The sequence below is a fragment of the Chlorocebus sabaeus genome, chromosome 25 (assembly GCF_047675955.1).
Source record: "Chlorocebus sabaeus isolate Y175 chromosome 25, mChlSab1.0.hap1, whole genome shotgun sequence".
Classification (NCBI taxonomy): Eukaryota; Metazoa; Chordata; class Mammalia; order Primates; family Cercopithecidae; genus Chlorocebus; species Chlorocebus sabaeus.
Genome location: NC_132928.1, coordinates 64113538 through 64136878, shown reverse-complemented (window position 1 = coordinate 64136878; position 23341 = coordinate 64113538). Strand labels below are relative to the sequence as shown.

At 44.5% G+C, this 23341-nt stretch overlaps 1 protein-coding gene across 3 annotated transcripts in view; it reads right to left on the bottom strand.

Annotated features, from left to right (window-relative positions):
* Window positions 1-4081: 4081 nt before the first annotated feature.
* RXRG (retinoid X receptor gamma) overlaps window positions 4082-23341 on the bottom strand; it is a 135921-nt gene continuing 116661 nt past the window's right edge. For all 3 annotated transcript variants that reach the window (XM_073011831.1, XM_007989699.3, XM_037986016.2), the window contains 7 exons: window positions 21441-21620; window positions 15311-15471; window positions 15064-15193; window positions 13922-14054; window positions 12629-12720; window positions 11201-11306; window positions 4082-4567 (listed from right to left, as the gene is read on the bottom strand). In XM_073011831.1, coding sequence (XP_072867932.1) covers window positions 4420-4567; window positions 11201-11306; window positions 12629-12720; window positions 13922-14054; window positions 15064-15193; window positions 15311-15471; window positions 21441-21620 — 950 coding nt within the window. In that variant the 3' untranslated portion in view covers window positions 4082-4419. The remainder of the gene's footprint in view (window positions 4568-11200; window positions 11307-12628; window positions 12721-13921; window positions 14055-15063; window positions 15194-15310; window positions 15472-21440; window positions 21621-23341) is intronic.

The window sequence follows — 23341 nt, the reverse complement described above, 5'->3', positions numbered from 1 at the left end:
TCATAAGTCCTTAAGACATGAGGGGACCTCATGGCCTCACCTTGGGGCTTTAGCCAAAATACCAAAACAACAGGAAAGTACTATTTGGTATTTTATTCCATTAGTGACACTTTATAGCAGAGTTTCACAATCTCAGTACTTTTGACATTTTGGGCCAGATAATTCTTTGCTGTGGGGCCATCCTGTGCATTATAGATGTTTAGCAGCATCCCCAGCCTCCATCCAGCGGAACTCCCCTTGTCATGACCATCAAAAGTGTCTTCAGATATTGCCAAATGTCCCTAGGGGTGGGGAGGGACACGCTTGTTTCCTGGTGACACTGCTTTTCTTTTTTTTTTTTGAGACCAAGTTTTACTCTTGTCACCCAGGCCGTAGTGCAATGGCGTGATCTCGGCTCACTGCAACCTCTGCCTCCCAGATTCAACTGATTCTCCTGCCTCAGCCTCCCAAGTAGCTGGGATTACAGGCACCTGCCACCATGGTAGAGATTGGGTTTCACCATGTTGGCCAGGTTGGTCTCAAACTCCTGACCTCAGGTGATCCACCCACCTCTGCCTCCCAAAGTGCTGGGATTACTGGCATAAGCCATCGTGCCTGGCCTGAGACTGCTTAATAGACTAAAGGAAGTCATTGAACGTTTTTGAGCAAGAAAGCAGCATAAAATTATAAACAAATATTTGGTTGATTTCACTAAACGATAGGAAAAGAAATGGCCAAGGCCAAGAAATACTGTGCAAATGACATCTTTTTCACAGTCTTTAATAGTGTACAAAGTGCTGTCATTAAATTATCTCACTTGACTTTGACACCAACCATGTGAGGAAGGGCGGGCCCACACTGCACAGGTGAGTTGTCAGCATGGGGGATGGGGGCTAAGGTGTGGAGAGCTCTCAGGTTAGGTAGGGTGTGGAGAAGGAGTTAGGTGTAGGGCGGGGCTCTTCTGTGAAGTCTGAACTTTCTTTCCAGAGCAGGAATCCCGTAGAAGATATTTGGATGAATAATAATAATGGTTTACTAAAATTAATTGAGAGCTCACCACGTGCTGAACATAGCCCTGTGTATGGTTCATAGATTATCTCATCTGCTTCTCTCAACAGTTCCCTGTGGATAGGTACTATTATTTTTCACAGTTTACAAAGTAGAAAACTAAGGTCTAAAAGATTAAATCACTTTCCCAGGGTTACTCAGTGATCAGATGGGATTTTAATTGAGGCCGGCTGGGCCGACTCTGAGCCTGTGTTTGTAACCATGGCCCCTTCCTGCATGCATTTCCTCCAATCTGACTCATAGGCAAGCTCCACAGTCACCAGCGTCCTGCACTCGCTTGGTGCCTGCAGCTCACACCGGCTTTCCTGTTATCAGCACTGTTTATTAGGAAAATGGGGTGGTTCATTTCCATTTGCCTGCTGAAGATGTGACCTAGAATAAAAGTGTTAAACCAAAACTAGAAACTAGAAATTTTTGATCCCTTTTACAGTCTATTGGATGATCCAAGCCAGGCGGTGGGATAGAATGTTCTGGCAACTTCCTTGAAACTCCAAGATTATGTTTTAATTGCAATCTCACTCTTCAGCAGAAAATAAATTAACATTTTTGCCCATCTTCCATGCCAGTCACAGCACTAAGAGCATTAGCTTATGTAATCCTCACAAGAATCCCCTTTTACAGATTCGGTGATTGAGGCTCAGGGAGGTTTAAGTCCATCATGAATGACAAAGTCAGGACTCAGAACCCAAGTATGTCTTACGTATGTGCTCTTACCCTAGGCTTTATGCATCTTTCACATTTTTGTCCTTATAAGGTGGGTATTATCATCTCACCTTTACAAATAAGAGAAGGAAATAAGAGGCAGAGAAGGTAAGTAACTTTCCCTAAATCCGAGACTACTGCTGGCAGAGCCAGGAGTCAGGCTCTGGCTGCCTAAGCCCAGAGTGACAAGTTCTCACCCCAGAGCTGTGAGCTCAGGCTCTATGAGAACTTGGGAAAAACAAGGCTTCATCCCTCTGTTTTAAGTCAGACTACATAGTACAGGGTGTGGAACACCAAAAACATTCGTCAGCCTTGACCGTGCTGTCCCCTCACACAGCTGATTCCACTTGTAGGTGAGGCATGTGGAATGAGGAAAGTGCTTGCTCTTCGGAGATGTGGGGCCCTGGAAACTTATCATGGCTTCTGTGGAGCCAGGCCTTCAGGAAGGTGAACCTCAATCCGGGTGGGGCTGAACATCCACTCAGTTGCTCTTGCTAGGGTATAAGGAGGACCAGCTCAGGAAGGAGGTGGCTTTTGAGGCCCTGAATCTGATAGGACCAGCCCATGCAACGAAGACAGCCCAGCTCCTGCCGAGCTTCTGTTCAGGCTCAGTGGGGCTCCCTAGCAGCAGTTCGGGAGACACTGCACTTGATGGATGTGCAGCACCCTGCTGGGCCCTGACCAGTCTGTGTTTTGCTGCAGGCAAAAGCTAGGGTTGGCTGGAAAAGGGATCAAAGATTGGAATGGAGCTGAAAGCGGTGGCTCATGCCTGTAATCTCAGCACTTTGGGAGGCCAACACAGGTGGAGGACTTGAGGTCAGGAGTTTGAGACCAGCCTGGCCAGACATGGCGAAATCCTGTCTCTACTAGAAACAAAACACTTAGCCAGGCAGGGTGGCACACACCTGTAGTCCCAGCTACTTGGGAGGCTGCAGCAGGAGAATGGCTCAGGCCTGGGAGGTAGAGGTTGCAGTGAGCCAGGATTGCACCCTGCACTCTAGCCTGGGTGACAGAGCAAGAGTCCGTCTCAAACAAACAAACAAACAAACAAACAAAAGAAAAGGAATGGGACTCAAGTGACCCCCGGTGGTGGGGGGCAGTGAATTTTCCTGGAAGGCCCTTGTTACCTTAAGGCGGTTGAATGTGTCTGGTGAATTATGCTGGCAGAGGGAAGAGATCAAGGAGGTGACAATTAAATTTTAACACCCACTGCCAACTATTTTCATCATAGTTCACAGTAAATGCAGATACACAAGTTGAGGGAAAGAACAGCAGAATTAAGATTTACATTCCATTGCTTAATGTCCAATGCTGACAGATCCCTAAATTTTTCTTAGTCATAAAGCAATGTTAGTTTTTTCACAGTTGTACTGAGGGATGTATTTGGACTGGAGAGTTAACCATGGGGGTTTTGAGGGGACAAGTTATTGATGGGGAATGAGACAAATGTCATCCACATTGTCCTTTAGGGGATTCTTTCTAGTTGTGTGGAACCCAATTCAACAACACAGATTACTTTGTGCTTTGTACACCAGGCCCTGGGTCAGGTTCTGGTGGTATGGAAAAGGTGAAGCAGGACTGCCATGTGCAGCTGTTCAGGCTGCACATTTACATTTACAACCCTAGGGGGTACCACGTAATTCATAGCATACATCGATTTGTGTATCTGTTAAGCCCTGTTCCTGCAGATGGCAGGAATGTGAGTTAAAGACAGTGAGCTATATGCGCTGTGTGTGGTGTCAGACACAGTCTGTACCTTCAAGGAGCTCATTGTCCAGCCAACGGTTGGGATTTAAAAACTATGTAAATCTGGACATCCTAGACTAGAAGGTGCGAGAGCTTTTCTCTCTTTCCCCTTTAAGAACAGGCTGCACAGGGTTAGATAATATTGGAAAACAAACTTGGTGTACTCTAGTCTTTTGACTATTGTTGCTAGCTCATAATATAACAGAAAAACCTATTCCTTTGTTACCACCTCCCACCAACTCCCAGAACCTAAGATCTTCCACCAACTCCCAGGACAGAGAACATCTCTCCTTTGGCCTTATACTAAATTGCCTCCATTTAGAATAAGTCTCTTTCTGCGCATTATTCTTAGGAGAAAAACAAAAACAAACAAACAAAAAACAAGTTAATTTTGAAAGACAGCGTCTCTTCCCAGTCTCCCCAGAATGTGCCCCTGGGCAAAGCTTGCTGTGCAGCAAAGCCCAGCTTAGATTCAGGCATTATGCTCTGGGATTTATGGTCTCAGGACCCCAGCCTCTGATATCCCTTCTCCATGTCTGAGTCGACTTCCCTGTAGCACAATAACACACCCCATGCTCCGGCAGTGCCAATTTCACATATATTATTTTATTACTCATTTGTTTGCTTTCCAGGGCAAATGAAAAAATAATTTAAACCAATTGTATGTACAGAGGCTTGGTTAGTTTTCCCAAGAACTTCCAGTAAGTCCCACAGCCCTGTAGACAGCAAAGCGTATTACCTTTAACATCTATACAAAAGTCCACCTATGAAAGTCTCATGTGTAGAAAGGTTTTCTTTATTATAAGCATCACATTTTGGGACAGGAAGGGGGTCAGGGTGGGAGGTGGAGGAAAGTGCAGGGTGGGGGTCCACACACACCTGCCAGGGGATCATCCTGGGTGGGGAGGCTGTGGCTGGTAGGGCTCAGGTGATCTGCAGCGGGGTCTCCAACATCTCCATGAGGAAGGTGTCAATGGGGGTGTCCCCGATGAGCTTGAAGAAGAAGAGGTGTTCCAGACATTTCAAGCCAATGGAGCGCAGAGCTGGGAGGCGCAGCAGCAGCTTGGCAAACCTGCAGGGAAGCCAAGAAGCATCAGGAACGGGGATGGGCATGCACTGCACACCTGCACCTGCTGGCGGGAGGCTGTCCACTTGGTCTTCTCTACCAATCTGTGATAAAAGAGCTGGAAGGGGAGACAAGGGAATCACAGAATCTCTAAGCCTAGAGAGCTTCAGAAACAGGCTAGAGGGCTCGTCAGCCTTAAAGGCAGAAGTTGTAGCACATGACCCTTCAAGAATCTTGAATTCTGTAGCTATGTCCCAGGACTGCCCTCGGCTCCCCTCACTCACGGTGGGGCAGAGGAAGAACTAGATGACTGTGTCCACTCACGTTGCCAGCCATACTGGCTCCTCACCGTCTCTGTGTCCCTCAGGTACCTGCACAGATCTGCTGAGGCACCTAGAGCCGAGCGTGAGGCACTGAATGTGCTCAGTCCATGGCAGCTGTCACCATTAGATGAACATGTTTGAGAACCTTACTCTAGCCATCATGCCATCAATTTGTTTTAGTTTCCAGCCCCCACAAAAAATATTTTTAAGAATGGGGTCTCACCATGTTGCTCAGGCTGGACCTGAGTACCTAGGTTCAAGCAATCCTCTCGCCTCAGCCTCCTAAGTAGGTGAGACTACCGGCACATGCCTTGGGGTCCACAGTCACCAAATTTTTGTTGCCAATTTGTAACCAATTGTTACCAATTTTTTTTTTTTTTTTTTTTTTTTTTTTTTTTTTTTTTTTTTTTTTTTTTGAGACCGAGTTTCATTCTTGTTACCCAGGCTGGAGTGCAACGGCCCAGTCTCAGCTCACTGCAACCTCTGCCTCCCGGGTTCAAGCAATTCTCCTGTCTCAGCCTCCCAAGTAGCTGCGAATACAGGCTTCCACCACGATACCTGGCTAAATGTTTGTATTTTTAGTAGAGACGGGATTTTGCCATGTTAGCCAGGCTGGTCTCGAATTCCTGACCTCAGGTGATCCACGCACCTCAGCCTGCCAAAGTGCTGGGATTACAGGCGTGAGCCACTGTGCCCGGCCAATTGTTACCAATTTTTATGGTCAACTTCTTAGTCTGTGCTTACCCTTAAATTAGGAAAAGAGGAGATAGAAAATCATAGTCTCTGCCCCCGAGGAGTCTATGGTCTGTTTGGGGAGAGGGTACATGCACACATGCATACACACTGACCCACACATTATCATACACACTCGCACATGCTTCACACCCATGTGCCCACACACACATCCTCACCACTCACACACATGCACACTCACACTCTCTTACACTCTCACATTCCCTCACACACATGCACTCACACACACCCTCACACATACACATGCCCACTCATGTACACTTTCACATGACCTCACAACATGTGCATGCACACACACCTTCACACACATTCATGCACACACACCTTCACACACTTTCATGCACACACACCTTCACACACACTCATGCACACGCAGCTTCACACTCATGCACACGCAGCTTCACACACATGCATACGCACCTTCACACACTCTCATGTATACGCACCTTCACACACACTCATGCACATGCACCTTCACACACTCTCACGCACACGCACCTTCACACACTCTCATGTATATACACCTTCACACACACTCATGCAACGCACCTTCACACACACTCATGCACACGCACCTTCACACACTCTCATGTATATACACCTTCACACACTGTCATGCACACGCACCTTCACACACACTCATGCACACGCACCTTCACACACACTCATGCACATGCACCTTCACACACTCTCATGTATATACACCTTCACACACTGTCATGCACACACACCTTCACACACACTCATGCACACGCACCTTCACACACACTCATGCACACGCACCTTCACACACTGTCATGCACACGCACCTTCACACACACCTTCACACACTCATGCACACGCACCTTCACACACTCTCATGTATATACACCTTCACACACACTCATGCACACTCACCTTCACACACTCTCATGCACACGCACCTTCACACACACTCATGCACACACACCTTCACACACTGTCATGCACACGCACCTTCACATACTGTCATGTATATACACCTTCACACACACTCATGCACACTCACCTTCACACACTGTCATGCACACGCACCTTCACACACACTCATGCACACTCACCTTCACACACACTCATGCACACACACTTTCACACACTGTCATGCACACACACCTTCACACACACTCATGCACACGCACCTTCACACACTGTCATGCACACGCACCTTCACACACACTCATGCACACGCACCTTCACACACATTCATGCACACACACCTTCACACACACTCATGCACACGCACCTTCACAGTCATGCACACGCACCTTCACACACACTCATGCACACACACCTTCACACACTGTCATGCACACACAGCTTCACACACTGTCATGCACATGCACCTTCACACACTGTCATGTATATACACCTTCACACACATGCACACTCACCTTCACACACACATGCACACACACATGCACACACACTCATGCACACGCACCTTCACACACTCTCATGCACACGCAGCTTCACACACACTCATGCACACGCAGCTTCACACACTGTCATGTATACACACCTTCACACATACTTCATGTGTTTGCATACACATCCACACACTCATATGCTCTCGCACTATATTCATGCACATTACACACAATACACATACTTACACATGTGCACACACTTAATCTCACATATCTCATGCCTGTGGTCTCACATACGTACACATGCACACTCATACACACACATGTGCATGCATGCACTCACACATACACACATGCAAACACACTCCACACTCACACTCTAACATGCTCTTACAACATGCACACATGCACACACACACACCCTCACTCACTCATACACACCCTCATACACATTTTTCAATAGCTGAAGACATTTGTTGTGAGGTTCACAAAAGGGAGAAAGAACAGTGTGTGAAGGAATTCATCTCCCATCTGCATGTCCTTTCGGGCACCTCTTTCTGTGACATTTTTCACTCTGTGACATTGTGCCCTCTGTGCACAATGCAATGCCAGCTCATTTTTAATGTTATTAATGCTACTAGATATGAAGTCACTCTACTCACAACTTCCAATAAAAAGCTCAAGGACCAAAATCACATTAGTCACTATGGCCCTAAGTCAGAGATTTCTGGTTCCAGATGAATCTTTACTGAGTGTCACAGTATTATTTCATGAAAAAGTTAAAAATGAGAATTTCAATGTTCCTTGAAAATGTGTATATTTCTATACTCATGCCATATGACATTTTAAAGAAATGTAGCAATACAAGGAAAATAAAGTGGCACCATCTAAAAAAGTAGAAATTGCTTCCCTACATGGAAAAATTAAAGATCTATGCCAATGCCACACATTACTTCAAAAGCCTCCAGTGGTAAAGCCCCTGAAAGCATTTGAGTGGCATCACCATTCAGGAAAGAGGTAGTTAGACAATAAGGAGTCTGAACTCCTGGCTGTGCCTCTGCCATTAAGCTTTACGGAAGTAGGCAAAGGAAACAGCTTCTCCGTAAGTGCAAAGTTAGACTGGGATTAACTCTAAAATTTTTTTTTAACTCTAAAAAGACCAAGACTTTACAGCATCCAAAATTCTAAGTATGCCATTGTACCACCCTCTTTGTTGTGTGACCTGGATTTAGGAACTGAGATCAAATCTAATAGACGAATGTCCCAGCATTCCTTGCCCACTGGTTAGCAGCAAGGGGGATTTATGCCTTTGAAGGTGCCTGCTGTGCGTACAAGAGAGTGTGTGTGTGAGTTCTGTGACCTGTCTTTTGAGCTCTGCTTTCTGATCAGAGCGAAAGCAGAACGTGGCCCCTGTGACATGCACTTCTGAGGTATCTCCACAGAGTGGCAGCAGTCTCCCACTGAGAAATTCGCCTCTACCTGGCTGTGCCAGGATCCCCTTCAACCAGGTTCTGTCGACCAGAGGTGACCAGCCCTCAGCACACCCACATGCCTGGCCAGCGACACCCCTGATATACCTGCTGAGCCAACTATGAACACTTGATCGGGGCAGTCACCCTCAGTCCAAGCTGTGCTGGACAAACCCAGGAGACTATGCAGTGGACCCATCCTCTGCTACCTGTCTGCAGTTCCAGGCTCTGCCCTAGTCCTGGCAACAAATGTTGGCCTCTCTCCCCAGTGCGTGGAGGCAGCCTAGCCCCCTACCAGCCGTCTTCCGGCAGAAGAGTCAAGTTCCAAAATTTTCAAAGTGATATGAATTAGAAACAACCCAAATGTCAATCACAGGGCAATGGCTAAATACATTAGGATATGTTCACACTGTAAAATATTACAAAACCATTGAAAATGATAATTTGTAGTTGTCAATAATTGAATACAATTTCTAGAATGGCTAAGGGAAGAAAATAACACACAAAACTGTATAATTTCATATCTAGAAATGCATACAGGATATGCATAATACATAATAGATACATGAAGATACACAGAAGACATAATAGACACATGAGGATACTGGAAAGAAATATACCAAAATATTTGCAATAAGTTCTTATTATCTGCTTTTTCTTTTCTTTCTTTTTTTTTTTTTTTTTTGATGGAGTTTTGCTCTTGTCGTCCAGGCTGGAGTGCAATGGCACGATCTCGGCTCACCACAACTTCCGCCTCACCGGTTCAAGTGATTCTCCTGCCTCAACCTCCCGAGTAGCTGGGATTATAGGCGCATGCCACCACACTCGGCTAATTTTTGTATTATTAGTAGAGACAGGATTGCTACATGTTGGTCAGGCTGGTCTCGAACAACCGACCTCAGGTGATCCACCAGCCTCGGCCTACCAAAGTGCTGGGATTACAGGCATGAGCCACTGCATATTTTTAAAAAATATTTTTCTAATGGTTTTTTTTTTTTAACCAAAGTATGCATTGCTTTTATAATTAGGAAAAAAAGTGAGTTGGAGATTTTTGTTGGTTTTTAAAGAAAAACAGCAAGTCATAGAGCCAATTTCAGGAAAATGATATGTATAACACTCATTATTTCTAATGCCCTGCACAAAATATGTGCTCAAAAAACGGAAGATTTGATAGAAAGCATCCAGCTCAGGGCTTCAGTTAAGATGACTTGCTCAGGGCTCACACCTGACAGAGGCCAAGCTAATGCTGGCAGTCAGGTCCTGACCCCTTGATCAGGGCTCTCTCAATCTCATCTATAGTGAACTGCTAGATTCACCAAAATCCAATCTTTTCTTCTCTTCCTTGGCATACAACAGGTTACATTCTCCAGCCTCCTTTGTGGCCAGCTGGGCCGCGTGACTTGGAATTAGCCAATGAAAATGAAGGAAAAGTTGAGGGCGCTCTAAGACCCAGGTCTGGCCCATAATGGCCTCGCCTCTCTGCTCCTCCACCTCTTCCCGCTTCTATCATCTGGATGCAAAACACAGTATGGCTCTGGGTCATGGTGGAGACACAGGAAAAAAGGAACCTTGGTCCCTGAGTGATGGCATGCAAGACAACCAGCTCTCTGAACTGACTGCCCACCCAGATTTGTGAGCAAGCAATAGACACTTGTGTTAAACTGGTGGCATCTGGTGGGTCTATTCAGCTTAATCTCACTAATAAACTAGGCCCTGCCTATTCATTGCACCAAAGGGCCAAAACCCACCTACTCGAACTCATCCACAGCCTCCAACAAAAAACACAGCTCAGTCTTTTCTGGACAATTGCTAGATGTCAGCTTATGATCCAGGATAAACAGCTAAGTAGATATTAGACTTCACAGAGGAATAGAAATAATTAATGAGCATTGGGAGCATGTAAAATTAATCCCTCAAACAAAATTAATGTCTTTAAGACAGTCTTTTCAGTTTCATTTCCAATTTCTATGAGATTTGAGGATCATGTTTTCTCATTTTAACTGGCATTAGCAGAGAGGGAAAACTCTCTGGCTTAGCTGTACTTTGGAAAAAACTTTTGAGAATATCTTTTAATAACTCAGAAATACCTATACTGCTAGATGGCCTCAGAGATCTGCTAGACCGACATCCACCTTTCCAAATGAGGAGCCAAGACCCAGACCCAGCACCTTCCCAGATGCCACACACATGGCACCCTGGGTACCAGCAGCCGTGCCTTCTGGCTACCAAAGCCTGTACTTCTTCCTACATGGGGGTTTCTATGGGGGCAGACCAGAAAGCAATGCAGTCACACCTCAAACACAGGTTCTGTGAAATCACACGAACTGGGTTCATATCTCACCTCCCCCATGTGCCAGCATTATGGTCTTCAGCAAGTTACTTAACATTTCTGAGGTTCTGTTTTTTGATAGAAATCGGAGATAATAATTCCCACATTTATTCATTTGTTTGCTATTCATCCTCCATTTAAAGATGTGTGCTATGTGTCGGGCACTGCTTTACATGTGGAGGTTAGAGGAGTGAATGGTGAATAAGACAGATAAAGCCGCTAGCACCATGGAATTAACATTTTTGTGGCTTTCAGCTTGTTATGAAGATTAAATAACATTTGAAAACACCTAAACAGTGCCTGCTGCACTTTAGGGGCTCAATAGTTGAAGAATGGGAGTAGTTGCTGCTGTTACTGCCATTCTGCCAGCACTCTCTCACCTGCCTGGCTGTTCCGGATACTTCTGCTTGGTGTAGGCCTCGAGGGTGGCATAAACCTTCTCTCGCAGAGTCTCCACCTCAGAGGGGTTGGACAGGCCCTTGGCATCTAAAAGAGATGACTGAGTTAGCCTTTGATTACACACCCTCCAGCAGGGGCTGTCCCCATTCCCTCTGGCCACCCTCCCTAGAGTTGCTAGAGACACCCTGGATAGGGACAAGTGTGAAATAAACAAAGCTAGTCATTCGTGCCCCCTTGCTCTTCTTTCCGTGTCCAATTTACCCAAAAAACTCTTAGGGCAAAGATTTTAAACTCCATGAATAGGCAAATGTACCCACCACTGACTCTAAGGAGGAGAGCTTTATTTTATCGAGACCATTCTCGAAATATTACCTGCACACATTTACCGAGTGCCTACTATGTGCTAAGCATGGACTGAGTGATAAGATGGGGCACAAAAGCTGAATTGGCACACGTCCTGTATTGATGAACTAACTGCCTAATTCTGGAGATAAAGCCTCTGTATGAATGATTACATAATTCTGAAGGTTCCTCTTTCTTGACCACAGCAGCGTTTGCTGGAGCTGATTGCCTCCCTCTTGAAAGACTATTTTCCCTCGAGCCTCCAGGACACCACCCTTCTGATTCTCTCCTTATCTCACTGCCTGCTCCTTCTCGGGTTCTTTTGCTGGCTCTTCCTTTTCTCCCTGACCTCTAAATGTTGGCATGCCCCAGGGCTCAGTCCCCAGCCGTCTTCTCTGCTCTATCTTCCCAGATGATCTCATCCCAGTGTCAGGGCCTTAGGCAGAGGCTGACAGCTCTCGGATGCACATGGCTTCTCCCATGAAGTCCAGGCTCATATGAGCAGTTGCTTCCTGGGAAGCCACTCTTGGATATCTACTACCCATCTCCTATTTTAATGTCCAAAGACAAGATCTTGATTCCTACCCACCCACTCTCAGAACTTGCTCCTCATGGAGTTTTCCCCATCTCAATGAAGAGAACTTTATTTTTCCCATTGTTCAGGAAAACAAAACTTAAAAAAAAAAAAAAAAAAAAAAAAAAAAAAAAAACCAGAGTCATATTTAACTCTTTTCTTTCTTTCTCATTCTACATTCAATCATCCATCGGCAAATCACAGTGGCTTTACCTAGAAATATATCTAGAATCTGACCGCTTTTTACCACCCCCTTCACTGCCACCCTGGGCCACCATCATCTTTCATCTTTCCCACTTGCCCCAGGCATGTGCCTGCCACACCCATTCAAAACATTTTTCAAGATGGCTCTAGCTGACACTGAGCTCTCCTGGATTCCTGGCTCCGCGGTCTCTGTCTCAGCTGAGCTGGAGGACCAACAACATGGGAGCACTGGAGGCTGACAGTGGAGAGGGCTGAACACACACATCCCCTGGGGTCCAAGGGTGGTTACCTGGGTTAAAGAGCACAATGGCTCGCAGGCACCCCAGCTCCGACTTGTCCATCTGCATGTCTTTCATTTTGGAAACCAGCTCAGTTAGAACTCTGTTAACAGGAAACAAGAGGGTAATGAGAAAACCATGAGTAACAGGCGAAGAGTCAATAAAATGAATTCAACCAAAATGTTTATATGCCCACCCTGTTTCCAGACGATGTACCAGTTACTAGGGGCACAGAAATGTAAAAGATGCAACCCCTCATTGCAAGGAGATTACAGTTTAATTAAAGAAACAGACATAAAAACAAGCAGCAGCACGACGCCTAGGAATATAACTGCCATGAGCAAAGTCCAGGTGGGCTCCAAAGAGGAAGCAATGAATGCAGGGAAACAGAAAGGCATCATGGAAGTCTTGGAAATTAAAAACACAACAGGCAAAGCAAGGTAAGGGGATTGCAGGTCTAGAAAAGCACAGCAGAGGGCAGCATTCAGTGAACTGGTAAAAAGGTCCGGGCACCACGAAGAGGGATGAGTCATTCCACACACCATGTTGGGCTCTACATGAAACAGGTGTGAAAGGGCAGGGAGGTAGTAGAGACAGCTCAGTGGATGTGCACATGACCAAAGAAGACCGTTTACGATGGAGGTGGAAAGGGGCCACGGGGCCCTGGCATTGGACAGAGAGATTAATTTCAACTTCATTCTCCTCTTTACCAGTTCTCCATCCTCTCACTCTCAAGTCATTAACTACTCATTTTATTCAACTCCTTGTCAGATGGCTTAATTTTCCTTTAGTATCATTTAAGGCACAGAACTTCTGTCAGGGTGTACCTGCCTGACCAAGATGGATTTGCTCCTGCTGCAGGCCTCCTTCTGAGATCATCCAGAGCCCAGCATAAACAGTCCATCTTGCCTGGCTTCTTAAGGACAGATCCTGATCCCTTTCCCATCCTTGGCCCCTAGGATAAACAGTTCACCCTCTCCACCCACAACTTACTAGCTGATGTCAAGATCTGATCTCTCCCTGGGAAACCCATTGGGAGAACAGATTCTCCTATCTGCCTGGCCTCTGACTGGCTCCATCTTATTGTGATCTCAACCTTTCTTTTATTCTCTCCCTCATTCCCCAGGTTTATAGTTTCATGTGCCTAGTGGTCTCTGCATGGTCATGTGCAGCTAACTGGGCTGCCCATCCTTCATCCCGGCACTACCCAGAGGTTCATACCCACATGAGAATTCATGTATACACACATGTGTATACAGACACACACATAATACACACAAATACTGGAAACAGAAGAGAGATACCTGTCAAAGATGGAGCCGACCCCAGCACTATGGGCACTGCTCCGGTGGACATGTAAACCCGTGGCCAGAAGGATGCCATCCTGCACGGAAACTGAGCGATGGGAGAAAGAAGCAATCAGCAATTCATTCCACCCTGCAAGGATAAAGAGGAGGTCTTGAGGTAAAACAGACCACATTCTTTCTTTCTTTATAATCACCCAAGGCATGTACTATTATTCCACATAACACAAGCAGAATTGACAATCTAGAGAGGTTAAGAATTAGTTCAAGATGACACAGCTAATTAGTGAAGAAACAAAGGATAAGACTGGGGTCTCCTGACATGGCTCTGCACATCCCCCACTCTCTCTCAGATGCAACTCAGAATGACAGCTTGAGGACAATGATTCTTTTTTTTTTTAATCAGTCAACAAATGTAGATTGAACATTTAGCAGATAATGGTCACTATGTTAGCTTCCGTGGTGGATAAAGCTAATATACCTTGCAGTTTCTGCCCCCAGGACCTGACAACCTAGTTTTGTTTCTTTGGCATTGTCTAGTAACTCCCAACACAGTCTGTAGCTTTCAGCTGACACTCAGTGAGTGTTCATTATCTAACAGGGATGAATGAGTGGACTAGTTCCCAATGCTCAGCCAATCTTCATGAAATTTCCCTGCTGGATCAGTGACAAATAGGAGATATGGCATATGTCAATGGCCTGCAAGTGTCCCAGAAATAGGAGGCAAGAGAAAACACAGCACATTGAGTCTTAAAATAGGAAGATCGTGGAACCCATCTAGTATAAGCTTGAGCAGACATCTTTAGCTTCTTTATCTCACCTATGAAATGGGAATATCTCTATTTGCCAATTGCATTACAATAATGAGGCACTGCTTCAAATTATCCTCAATAAAAATGATTTAATAGTCTTTTAAAAATGTATGCAAATTATAAAGCCATGGTAAAATTTGCATGGAAAGAGAGTTCCACTCCCTCATTAACAATGCTTCATTTGGGAATGAACAGCCCTGCATAGGGTTATTTCATCATCAGCATGGTACATGGCTTGGACATGTTGCAGCTCCATCAGGTTACTTTTTTTAGGATCCCGGGAGCAATTTCAAAACTGTCCCAGGGAAAAAGGCAGCCAATATGCTTTACCTGCCCGAAGCAAAATGACCTGGTCCTCCAAGGTGAGGTCAGAGAAGTGGGGAATACGCTTGGCCCATTCAACGAGGGTGAAAAGCTGCTTGTCAGCAGCATGACATATGTTGGTAACAGGGTCATTTGTCTGAAAGAGGAACAAAGTACTGTAAGGGACAGGTCCCAGGACTCAAATACACCCCTTTCTCCCATTTCCAGTCCTACCCAAGAAATGGAGCACACATGTGTGTCTAAGAGCACATACCGAGTTCTCCATGTTCATGTCACCATAGGATTCTGTCTTTGGTTCAACAGCAAGTTCAGCTTCTAGAATCCTCTCCACAGGCATGTCTTCATGACCACTACTGGCACATTCTGCCTCACTCTCGGCTCGCTCCCGGCTCCTCTGTCTTTCTTCTTGCACAGCTGACATGCAGCAGGACATGCAGAGGTTACCATAATGCCCAGGACAACAGTGGGAAAGTTTGTTACCCACCTAAGCCTCAATTTACTCATCTGTGAAAGGGGATCCTGAATTGGGGATATTGTAATGTTGACAGATGAAACAAGGAAAGCAAAGCTGTTTGCTTATGCCTATGCAGAATGAGGGGTTCTTTAGTGCATATTCTTTCCAATGCATTATGGTGATCACACTAAGAAGTACGCATTTTAAGCTTTAATAAACTCTAATGATATCCTCTCTTTTAATGGGCCACCCTCTCCTTGCTATCCCTGCAGATCCCCACATTCTTGCTCTACCTGCTGCCTCTGAAAAATTGTGAGCATGAAATAGTTAAGTAGCAAGCACATTACTTTAAAAACTCCCTCTGTCAGATCCTATGCATCATCCTTGGCATTCACGTCCCATTAGGTCTGCCCCTAGTGCACCAGCTTGAACACAACATCACCTGATCCGACTTGTCAGGGAAGATTTTCAGGGAGCCAGCTGTGGGTATTTAGTAAGTGAAGGGGTGGAGGGATGTCACCTAGATGACATTTCAGAATCAGTGGCTGATTTTGGAGGTGGGGGAGGGTACATAGGCAAAGGTGTAGGCTGGAACTATCTCAGTCTCTCCAAAGCTTAGGGTTTTCATCAAGGTTCAGGGAAACTCTCAGAACCCTCCATGTCTATACATTAGGATGGAAAGCAGACTGCTGCCCCATCCAATTCTATGCTCTTCATCAGGAGAAAAGTCTCTGTTGGGTTAGTTTCCATCATCTAGAAGGCTGTAGTTTCCATCTTATTCACAGCAGCAATAAACAGAATTCAATATTAGAACACATTTTTTACATCCCAAGAGTCAGGAAAATTACCCTTTAAGCAGATGACTAGCCTGAAACTCCATGACAGCTACTCCACTAGCAGCTCCTATTTCTGTTTCTCTCCCTTCCTCCCCACAGTCCACTTGCAAGAGTGCCTCCTACTCTCTGAGGAGATAACAAGCCCCAGAGGCTGCAGAATGGACTGGAACCGCGATGCTGAACATCTCGTTTGTCATGCAAGCCATATCAGTCTTTCAGGATAGGTCAGAGAAGTGTATGACTGCAAAAATACAACTTATACTCCCAAGCTTAGTGGAGATACGCCACAAAGCTTCAAGACAAGAATGGTACTGTGTGGTTGAGAGAGAGGCAAAAAGGGTAGAAAGAAGAAAAGGAATAAGGGAAAGAGACAACAAAACAGTGAGAAAAAGAGGAAACAGAAGGGAGAGAGAACAGAGAGGAGAAAATAGGGAAAAGAAGAGCAAAAAAAACGTGTGCCTTAGAGTCAAAGAAACCCTTTTCACATATAACTCTACCCCTTCCTTGCTAAATGGCATTGGCCATATGACTGAGCCTGGTAAGCCCCAATTCCCTTATCTGTGAAGCAGGGATTAACTGAGATAGTTAAAGCTGGCACTTAGGTAAGGTTGGTACTCTTCAGTAGTTAACTGAAATAATATCATAGGGATGAACGAAGCAATTATAAAAACTCAATACAAATAGTTATTTCCTCTTTGCCTTTGTGTCTTTTTACCCCCTTGGGCTCATCTCTCCATCTCCCTTTTTGGCCTCTTCCTCTCTCTCCTGTTGTTCTTCCTCTTTCTGTCTCATCCTTACTTTCTGCTCACTCTGTCAGCCTTCATTCACTGGCAATATGTAGAAACTATAATATGTATTTTTTATTATATTTGGATTTACTGGGAAATGTTGAATGCTTCTTGTATTAATTTTTTAAAGGTAGGTTATGAGCTTCTATTTGTCTTGACTTTAAAAGATGAGGGAAAGCAAACTAAGTTAAGTTTCATTCGTGGTCCTCAGTCAGTGTCTTCTACAGATTTGTAACACTCGAGGAAAATAACCTTCAAGCTTCAAAGGAAATATCCTTGGTGTCAGGGCGTTCGATTCTAATTCTAGTTTTGCCATTAACTGAGCAAACCCTTTGCTATTCACTTTTCCTCTTTGCGCCTTAAATCTTCCTGTCATAAATGAGGAGTCACATATTGTTATTGGGGTGTAGCTTCTACATGTCAGACATTCTGAGCTCCTATTACGACACACATCAGGGTACACCCAGGGAACCCTGGATGATCAAAAGTAGAACCAAACTCCTGCCTTAGGAAAGGATTTTAACCATTCATCCAACATGTGTTTATTTGGCACCCATTACAATAGCCAACATTTATGAAGCTCTTTCTCTGTGTCAGGAATTGTGCTCAACATTTTAAATAGATTAAATTTCATTTAATCCTCACAATAACCCTCTGACATATTACGAGCCACAGAGAAACTGGTAACATATCTGAGGGCATGTGGTAGGCCATGGTGGAACCAGCACATACACCCACAATGGCTCCTCCTGGGCCCATCTCTAACCTCTCAGTACTGCCACCAAAGTACTAGGCTAGGTCTAGTAATAAAGACCACACAGGGCTCACAAGGATGCCAATGCTGCCCACGAACAGCCTCAAAGGTAATCCATTCTCCAGTCTTAAAACTACATGTATATGATGATAAATCATGGAAATAGACATTCCAGAATTCCTGAGGTGGCCCACGAATCAGAGGGTCCCAGTCCTATACAGGATCTGCCATGTGCTTGCTGTGTGAGCTTGTGCGGGTCCCTAGGCTCTCTGAACCTCTGATTTGTCCTTTAGGAAATGGACGTGTTACATTAGAGAATAGAAAATGTCCACTCTGGCTTTCACATTATGTATCCTAAAAGGGCAACAGGTCCTGGCCCCTGGTCCCACGCAGGTAAACTCTGTGCCCACCCCAATTCCATCTCTTTATCTGTGTGATTTCCATGGTCTCTCTCTTATCTGCTCCAGGATGTTATTATTCTTGTCCTCAAGAAAGTGTCCAAACGGAACCCCAAATTCTGTAAATCAAGACCAGAAATGATGGCGGTGAAGGACAGGCTATCCAGTAGCCTTTTGAATGTGGCCCCTTATATAGCAAGAGGAGGAACTGATTCACCTCTTTGCCTTCTCTTTCTCAGGGTAAATGGTGCCAATCTCTTTAGAAAGTTCCCTAACAGCTCATTTCCCTCTCCTAATTTTTACTACTCAGCTTTTCACTATTCTTTCTGTTTCTCCACAGTCTTTTAAAAAATGCAGGAGCAAAAACTGGGTCAAATTTTCTATTAAAGTACCCAAACCATACAAGAAGGAGTGCCCAGTCTCTTACAGTTCACATGTCCCTGTTTTCCTTCCTTTTTAAAAAAACAGTTAATCACATTTCCCAACATTTCACCTATTGACCACTCTGTCCCTAACTGAGCTGGAGATATTCAGCCTGCATTTCCAGAAATGGATTAGACTAACTCTAGAGAAATAGAAATGATGGTTTCTCTGACTGAGACCATTCACTTTCTTTTAATTCAATATCATGTGCTTGATGAAAACTTATTTTTCCAAGTCAACTGGAAACTTATCTCAAGTGTTTTAGGAGGAAAAAATGACCCTGCAGCCACTGGGCTCTTGTTAATGGGAGAAATACTTGTAGTCATTAGTTTCATTTTGATAATTATGGTGGGGGAAGCTCCAAGGAGTATCAATTCTATCTTGCTGGAAAAAAAGATGTTCTTCACCAGCAGGTATTTCATATCGTATGTTCCAATCTGTAACATCATTGATCCCACTGCCACAGCAAGTATGACGTAAGCACAGAGTAGGCACTCAGCTAATACTCAATGAATAAATGAATGAGTCATTTTTAGGAGCTCCTGCACTTCTAAAACTTTTGATTTCAGCATTCAGTTTAAACTGTTCATTCAACAATTAAATGGCTACAGTGTATTAATCACTGGTGATAAAGCAGTCGGGGGGGGGGGGGAGGGGGGAGAATCGGACAAAGTCCCCACCTTCATGGATACAGACAGTAAACAAGATAAGTACAAGTGTTAGATAGTGATAAGTGCTGTGTAAAAGAGACAAGGAAGGGTTGGTGGTGGCTGGTGCAATTTTAGATGGTATAGCCAGGCAAGGCTTTACCAAGAAAGTGAGAATTCAGTAAAGATCCGAAGGATGAGAAGCGAGCCATGCAGATACCTGGAAAAAAAAAAATCACTCTAGACAGACAGCAAGTGCAAAGGCCCTGAGGTAGGCACATCCCTGGAATATTTGAGGACCACCAAAGAGACCAGGATGGCTGAGGCTGGGAGACAACATCCCATGTTGTCTCCAGACCATGTACAATCTTAAGTCATGACAAAGATTTTTGCCTTTTTTTCTGGGTGAGAAGGAAAGACACTGGAGGATTTTGGTGAAGGAATACCTGGACCCAATCTATTTCTTCAAAGCCTCGCTCTAGTTACTGTGCTAAGAAGAGACTGTAGAAGGACAAAGATGGAAAGAGGGAGATGTCTTAGGATGCTATGTAGATCACCGCAAAAGATATGGGTAGCTTGGATTGAGGGTTTAGTGGTAAAAGTAGTGAGACATGGAAAGATTCTGGACATATTTTGAGGAAGAGACAAGATTTCCTCACCCATTACATGTGGTGTGTGAAAAAAGAGGGGAGTTAATGGTTTTTGTTCTGAGCAACTGGAAAATAAGTGGCCATTTCCTGAAAGGGGAAGACTGTGTGAGGAACAGGCTGGGGTGTGAGGCAGATTATCAGGAGCTGAGATTTGGGTCTCTCACTTTTGAGGTTGCTGTTAGATGTCACGGCGAGGGCTGTCCTCAGTTCCTTCACAACCTGGTAGGGAATGAGACACAGACTAGCGCCGATCTGAGAGTCAGAGACCTGGGGTCAATTCGTTGCCTGCCTTTGGCACCTCAGAAAACTCCGTTCACCTCTCTGAGCCTGTTTTCTCATCTGGTGGATGGTTACAGTTAATTAGGTCACCCTGTAAGGCCACCTCTAGCATTTTGACATGTTAAGATTCCAATAATTTGTTTGCTTGTGGGTGACATTCACTTTTAGCAGGGACACAAAGAGCCCCTCTTCACTGACCCTTTCAGTAAGATGCCCTCTGCTCACAGAAAAGAAGTTCCTCAAGAATGAGGAGCATGCTGGGCCGGACTGGCTGAACTCCTTGTTCTTATTTCCTAAAGAGAGGCAGGACCTTCTTACTCTAAAATCTATTAAGATTCACCACTATCCCCATGTCCCTGCTTGAGCTCGCTAGTTAATTAACTGCCCACTTCAATTTATCTGTGCTACCTAATGGAAACACTTTTCCATCTACTAACGGAACACAAAGCACCTTCTGAGGTTTTTCCTCTGATACTAGAATACCCAGCTAGACCACACGAAAAATTAAAAGATGTGATGTTTTCAACACACAATGGTGGTCTCTCTGAATGGGAAGGCCAGGACTATCAAACCTGTGTAATGCCAGTAATGCCAAAAGATGACGGAATATACCAATATCAAAGAATTGATAGAAGACCCGGGTAAAAAAAAGCTCAGTGAGTGAAATCAAACCTGCCGTTTTCCCTAGAGAGAGACCTAGGATTAAGCGAGAAAAATCACCTCCACCCTGAAGGTCAGTCTGACAATCCATTGGTAGAACAGAGCATAGGGACCCTGAAACCTTGGCTCTGACACTTGCTGCCTGGTTATTGGAAGAAAAAAGGAGATGGTCCAGTTTGGGGATCACCATCTGGGCTCCAGAAGAGGATGGGTAAAGGTGGAGGAGGAAGATGCCTCTTGCCCTCTCTGCTCTGGAGAGACGCATTTCCTAGGACAAGGGCACATTCAATTGCAATACACGAGAAGTCATGGTACCCAAAGTTATCCTAACTGCCAATTCAGACTTCTCTTTAGAGCCCTGTGGGGAAGAAGTTTGAAGGGGAAATTAGGGTGACTTTGGGCACCATGACTTCTCGTGTATTACGGTTGAATATCCCCTTGCCCTAGGAAATACCTCTCTCCAGACACGAGTATTAGAATTGAATGTGTCTCACCTTCCCTCTTCATGCCCATGACAAGGCACTTCTGATAGCGACAGTACTGGCAGCGGTTGCGCTGACGCTTGTCAATGAGGCAGTCTTTATTATCCCGACACGTGTAGATGAGATCCTTCCTTATCGTCCTCTTGAAGAACCCTTTGCAGCCTTCACAACTGTACACCCCATAGTGCTTTCCTGGTTACAAGAAAAGAACATTCCATAGATTGTTCTTGTGTTTATTTGGATCTTTCATTCAAAAGAACCTCTTGGCTCTTCCCCAGAGAAACAGGCACATCACTTGGGCACTGGGACAGAAAGCAAATAATAACTAGCAGAGAATGCAGGTTTAATCACAGGAACTAAACTCAGACAGAGCAAATATACCTTTCCTTGTCTCTTTCCTCTGCATTGCTAATTCCAGATAGAATTATTAGAAAATTCCTAAAGCTAAGGCTTTCTTTACGTTTATTTTATGAAGGCAACTCTTGAGTTTAGTTAAGCAAATGTTCTGCTTCCATTCAAAATATTAGTGTAAATAATAAATAAAAATATATATGCTTGTCACATATTACCTAGCAGGAAAAGAATCCAAACTTAACTAATATTTCCTATAATTGAGACCCAAGTTCTTAGGAAATCCATTTACATTTATTATCCTTTACCATAAACTATGAACAGAATTCTGCGTTATGAATTTTTAAGTGCTATTGCCTGTTGAGGAAATTAATTGCTATTTGATCTTTATTTCATCATGCGACAACCAAGCTATGACATAAAGATCTGATAGAAGCTGATTTTGCAGCCAGGCATGGTGGCTCACGCCTGTAATCCCAGCACTTTGGGAGGCCAAGACGGGCAGATCACTTGAAGTCAGGAGTTTTGAGACCAGCCTGGCTAACATGGTAGAACCTCGTCTCTATCAAAAATATATATATATATACACATATATATATATATGTATACACACACACACACACACACACATATATATATACACAAAAATTAGCCTGGCATGGCGGCGCATGCCTGTGGTCTCAGCTACTCCAGAGGCTAAGGTATGAGAATCACTTCAACCCAGGAGGCAGAGGTTACAGCGAGCCAAGATCATGCCCCTGCACTCCAGCCTGAGTGACAGAGCAAGATCCTGTCTCCAAAAAAAAAAAAAAAAAAAAAAAAAAAAGGTGATTTTGCTTAATCCAGACTAATTTGTTGCATATTTTACTGCCCTTATTACCACACATGTGGTTTTCAATTACCCCAGGCAGGGCCAGCTAATTTCTGTCAGGAGGGCCACCAAGCCCATCCTCACACAGGCATCATGAATCAATCACAATCCTTTTTCTAGGTAAAAGTCTTCTCTATACTATGCACCAGGCATTATGCTTGATTGATTGAAATTACGGAACTTCAAAAATATAAGGAAACAAATCATTCAAAACATATTTATGTCTGATTCTTGAATGTAATATGTGATGTCACTGAGCTGCAGAAGTGACATGACTTTCTAATTGTTTTACTTAGGTTTCCAGCACCTCAGGAGCTTGCAGTTCAGAGGAAGCCACTCTAAGATGAAATGGTGGTTAGAGATAGCCTGCCTGAAGAAAAGCCAATCTGTGCCTCATTAGTTGACCGCACTACAGGCTGGCTTTTCACATTGCTGAACTCACAGCAATGATAAATACGGTATTTTATCTTGGGCCCAGAAAACCCAGTGCTCTCAGCTCTGAAATATTTGTCTTAGAGAAATATGGGACCAATTTTTCAACTGTGTGACATAGTCACTCCCATGGCTTTTCAATATTTAAATGAACCTCATAGACTTTCAACTAGAATAAGCATAGCAGAGTAAACACTCTGTCGGACTGTGGCTGGTGTGCTGTTATGGCAATGGCCATATGGCAATGGCCAAGTCTGCA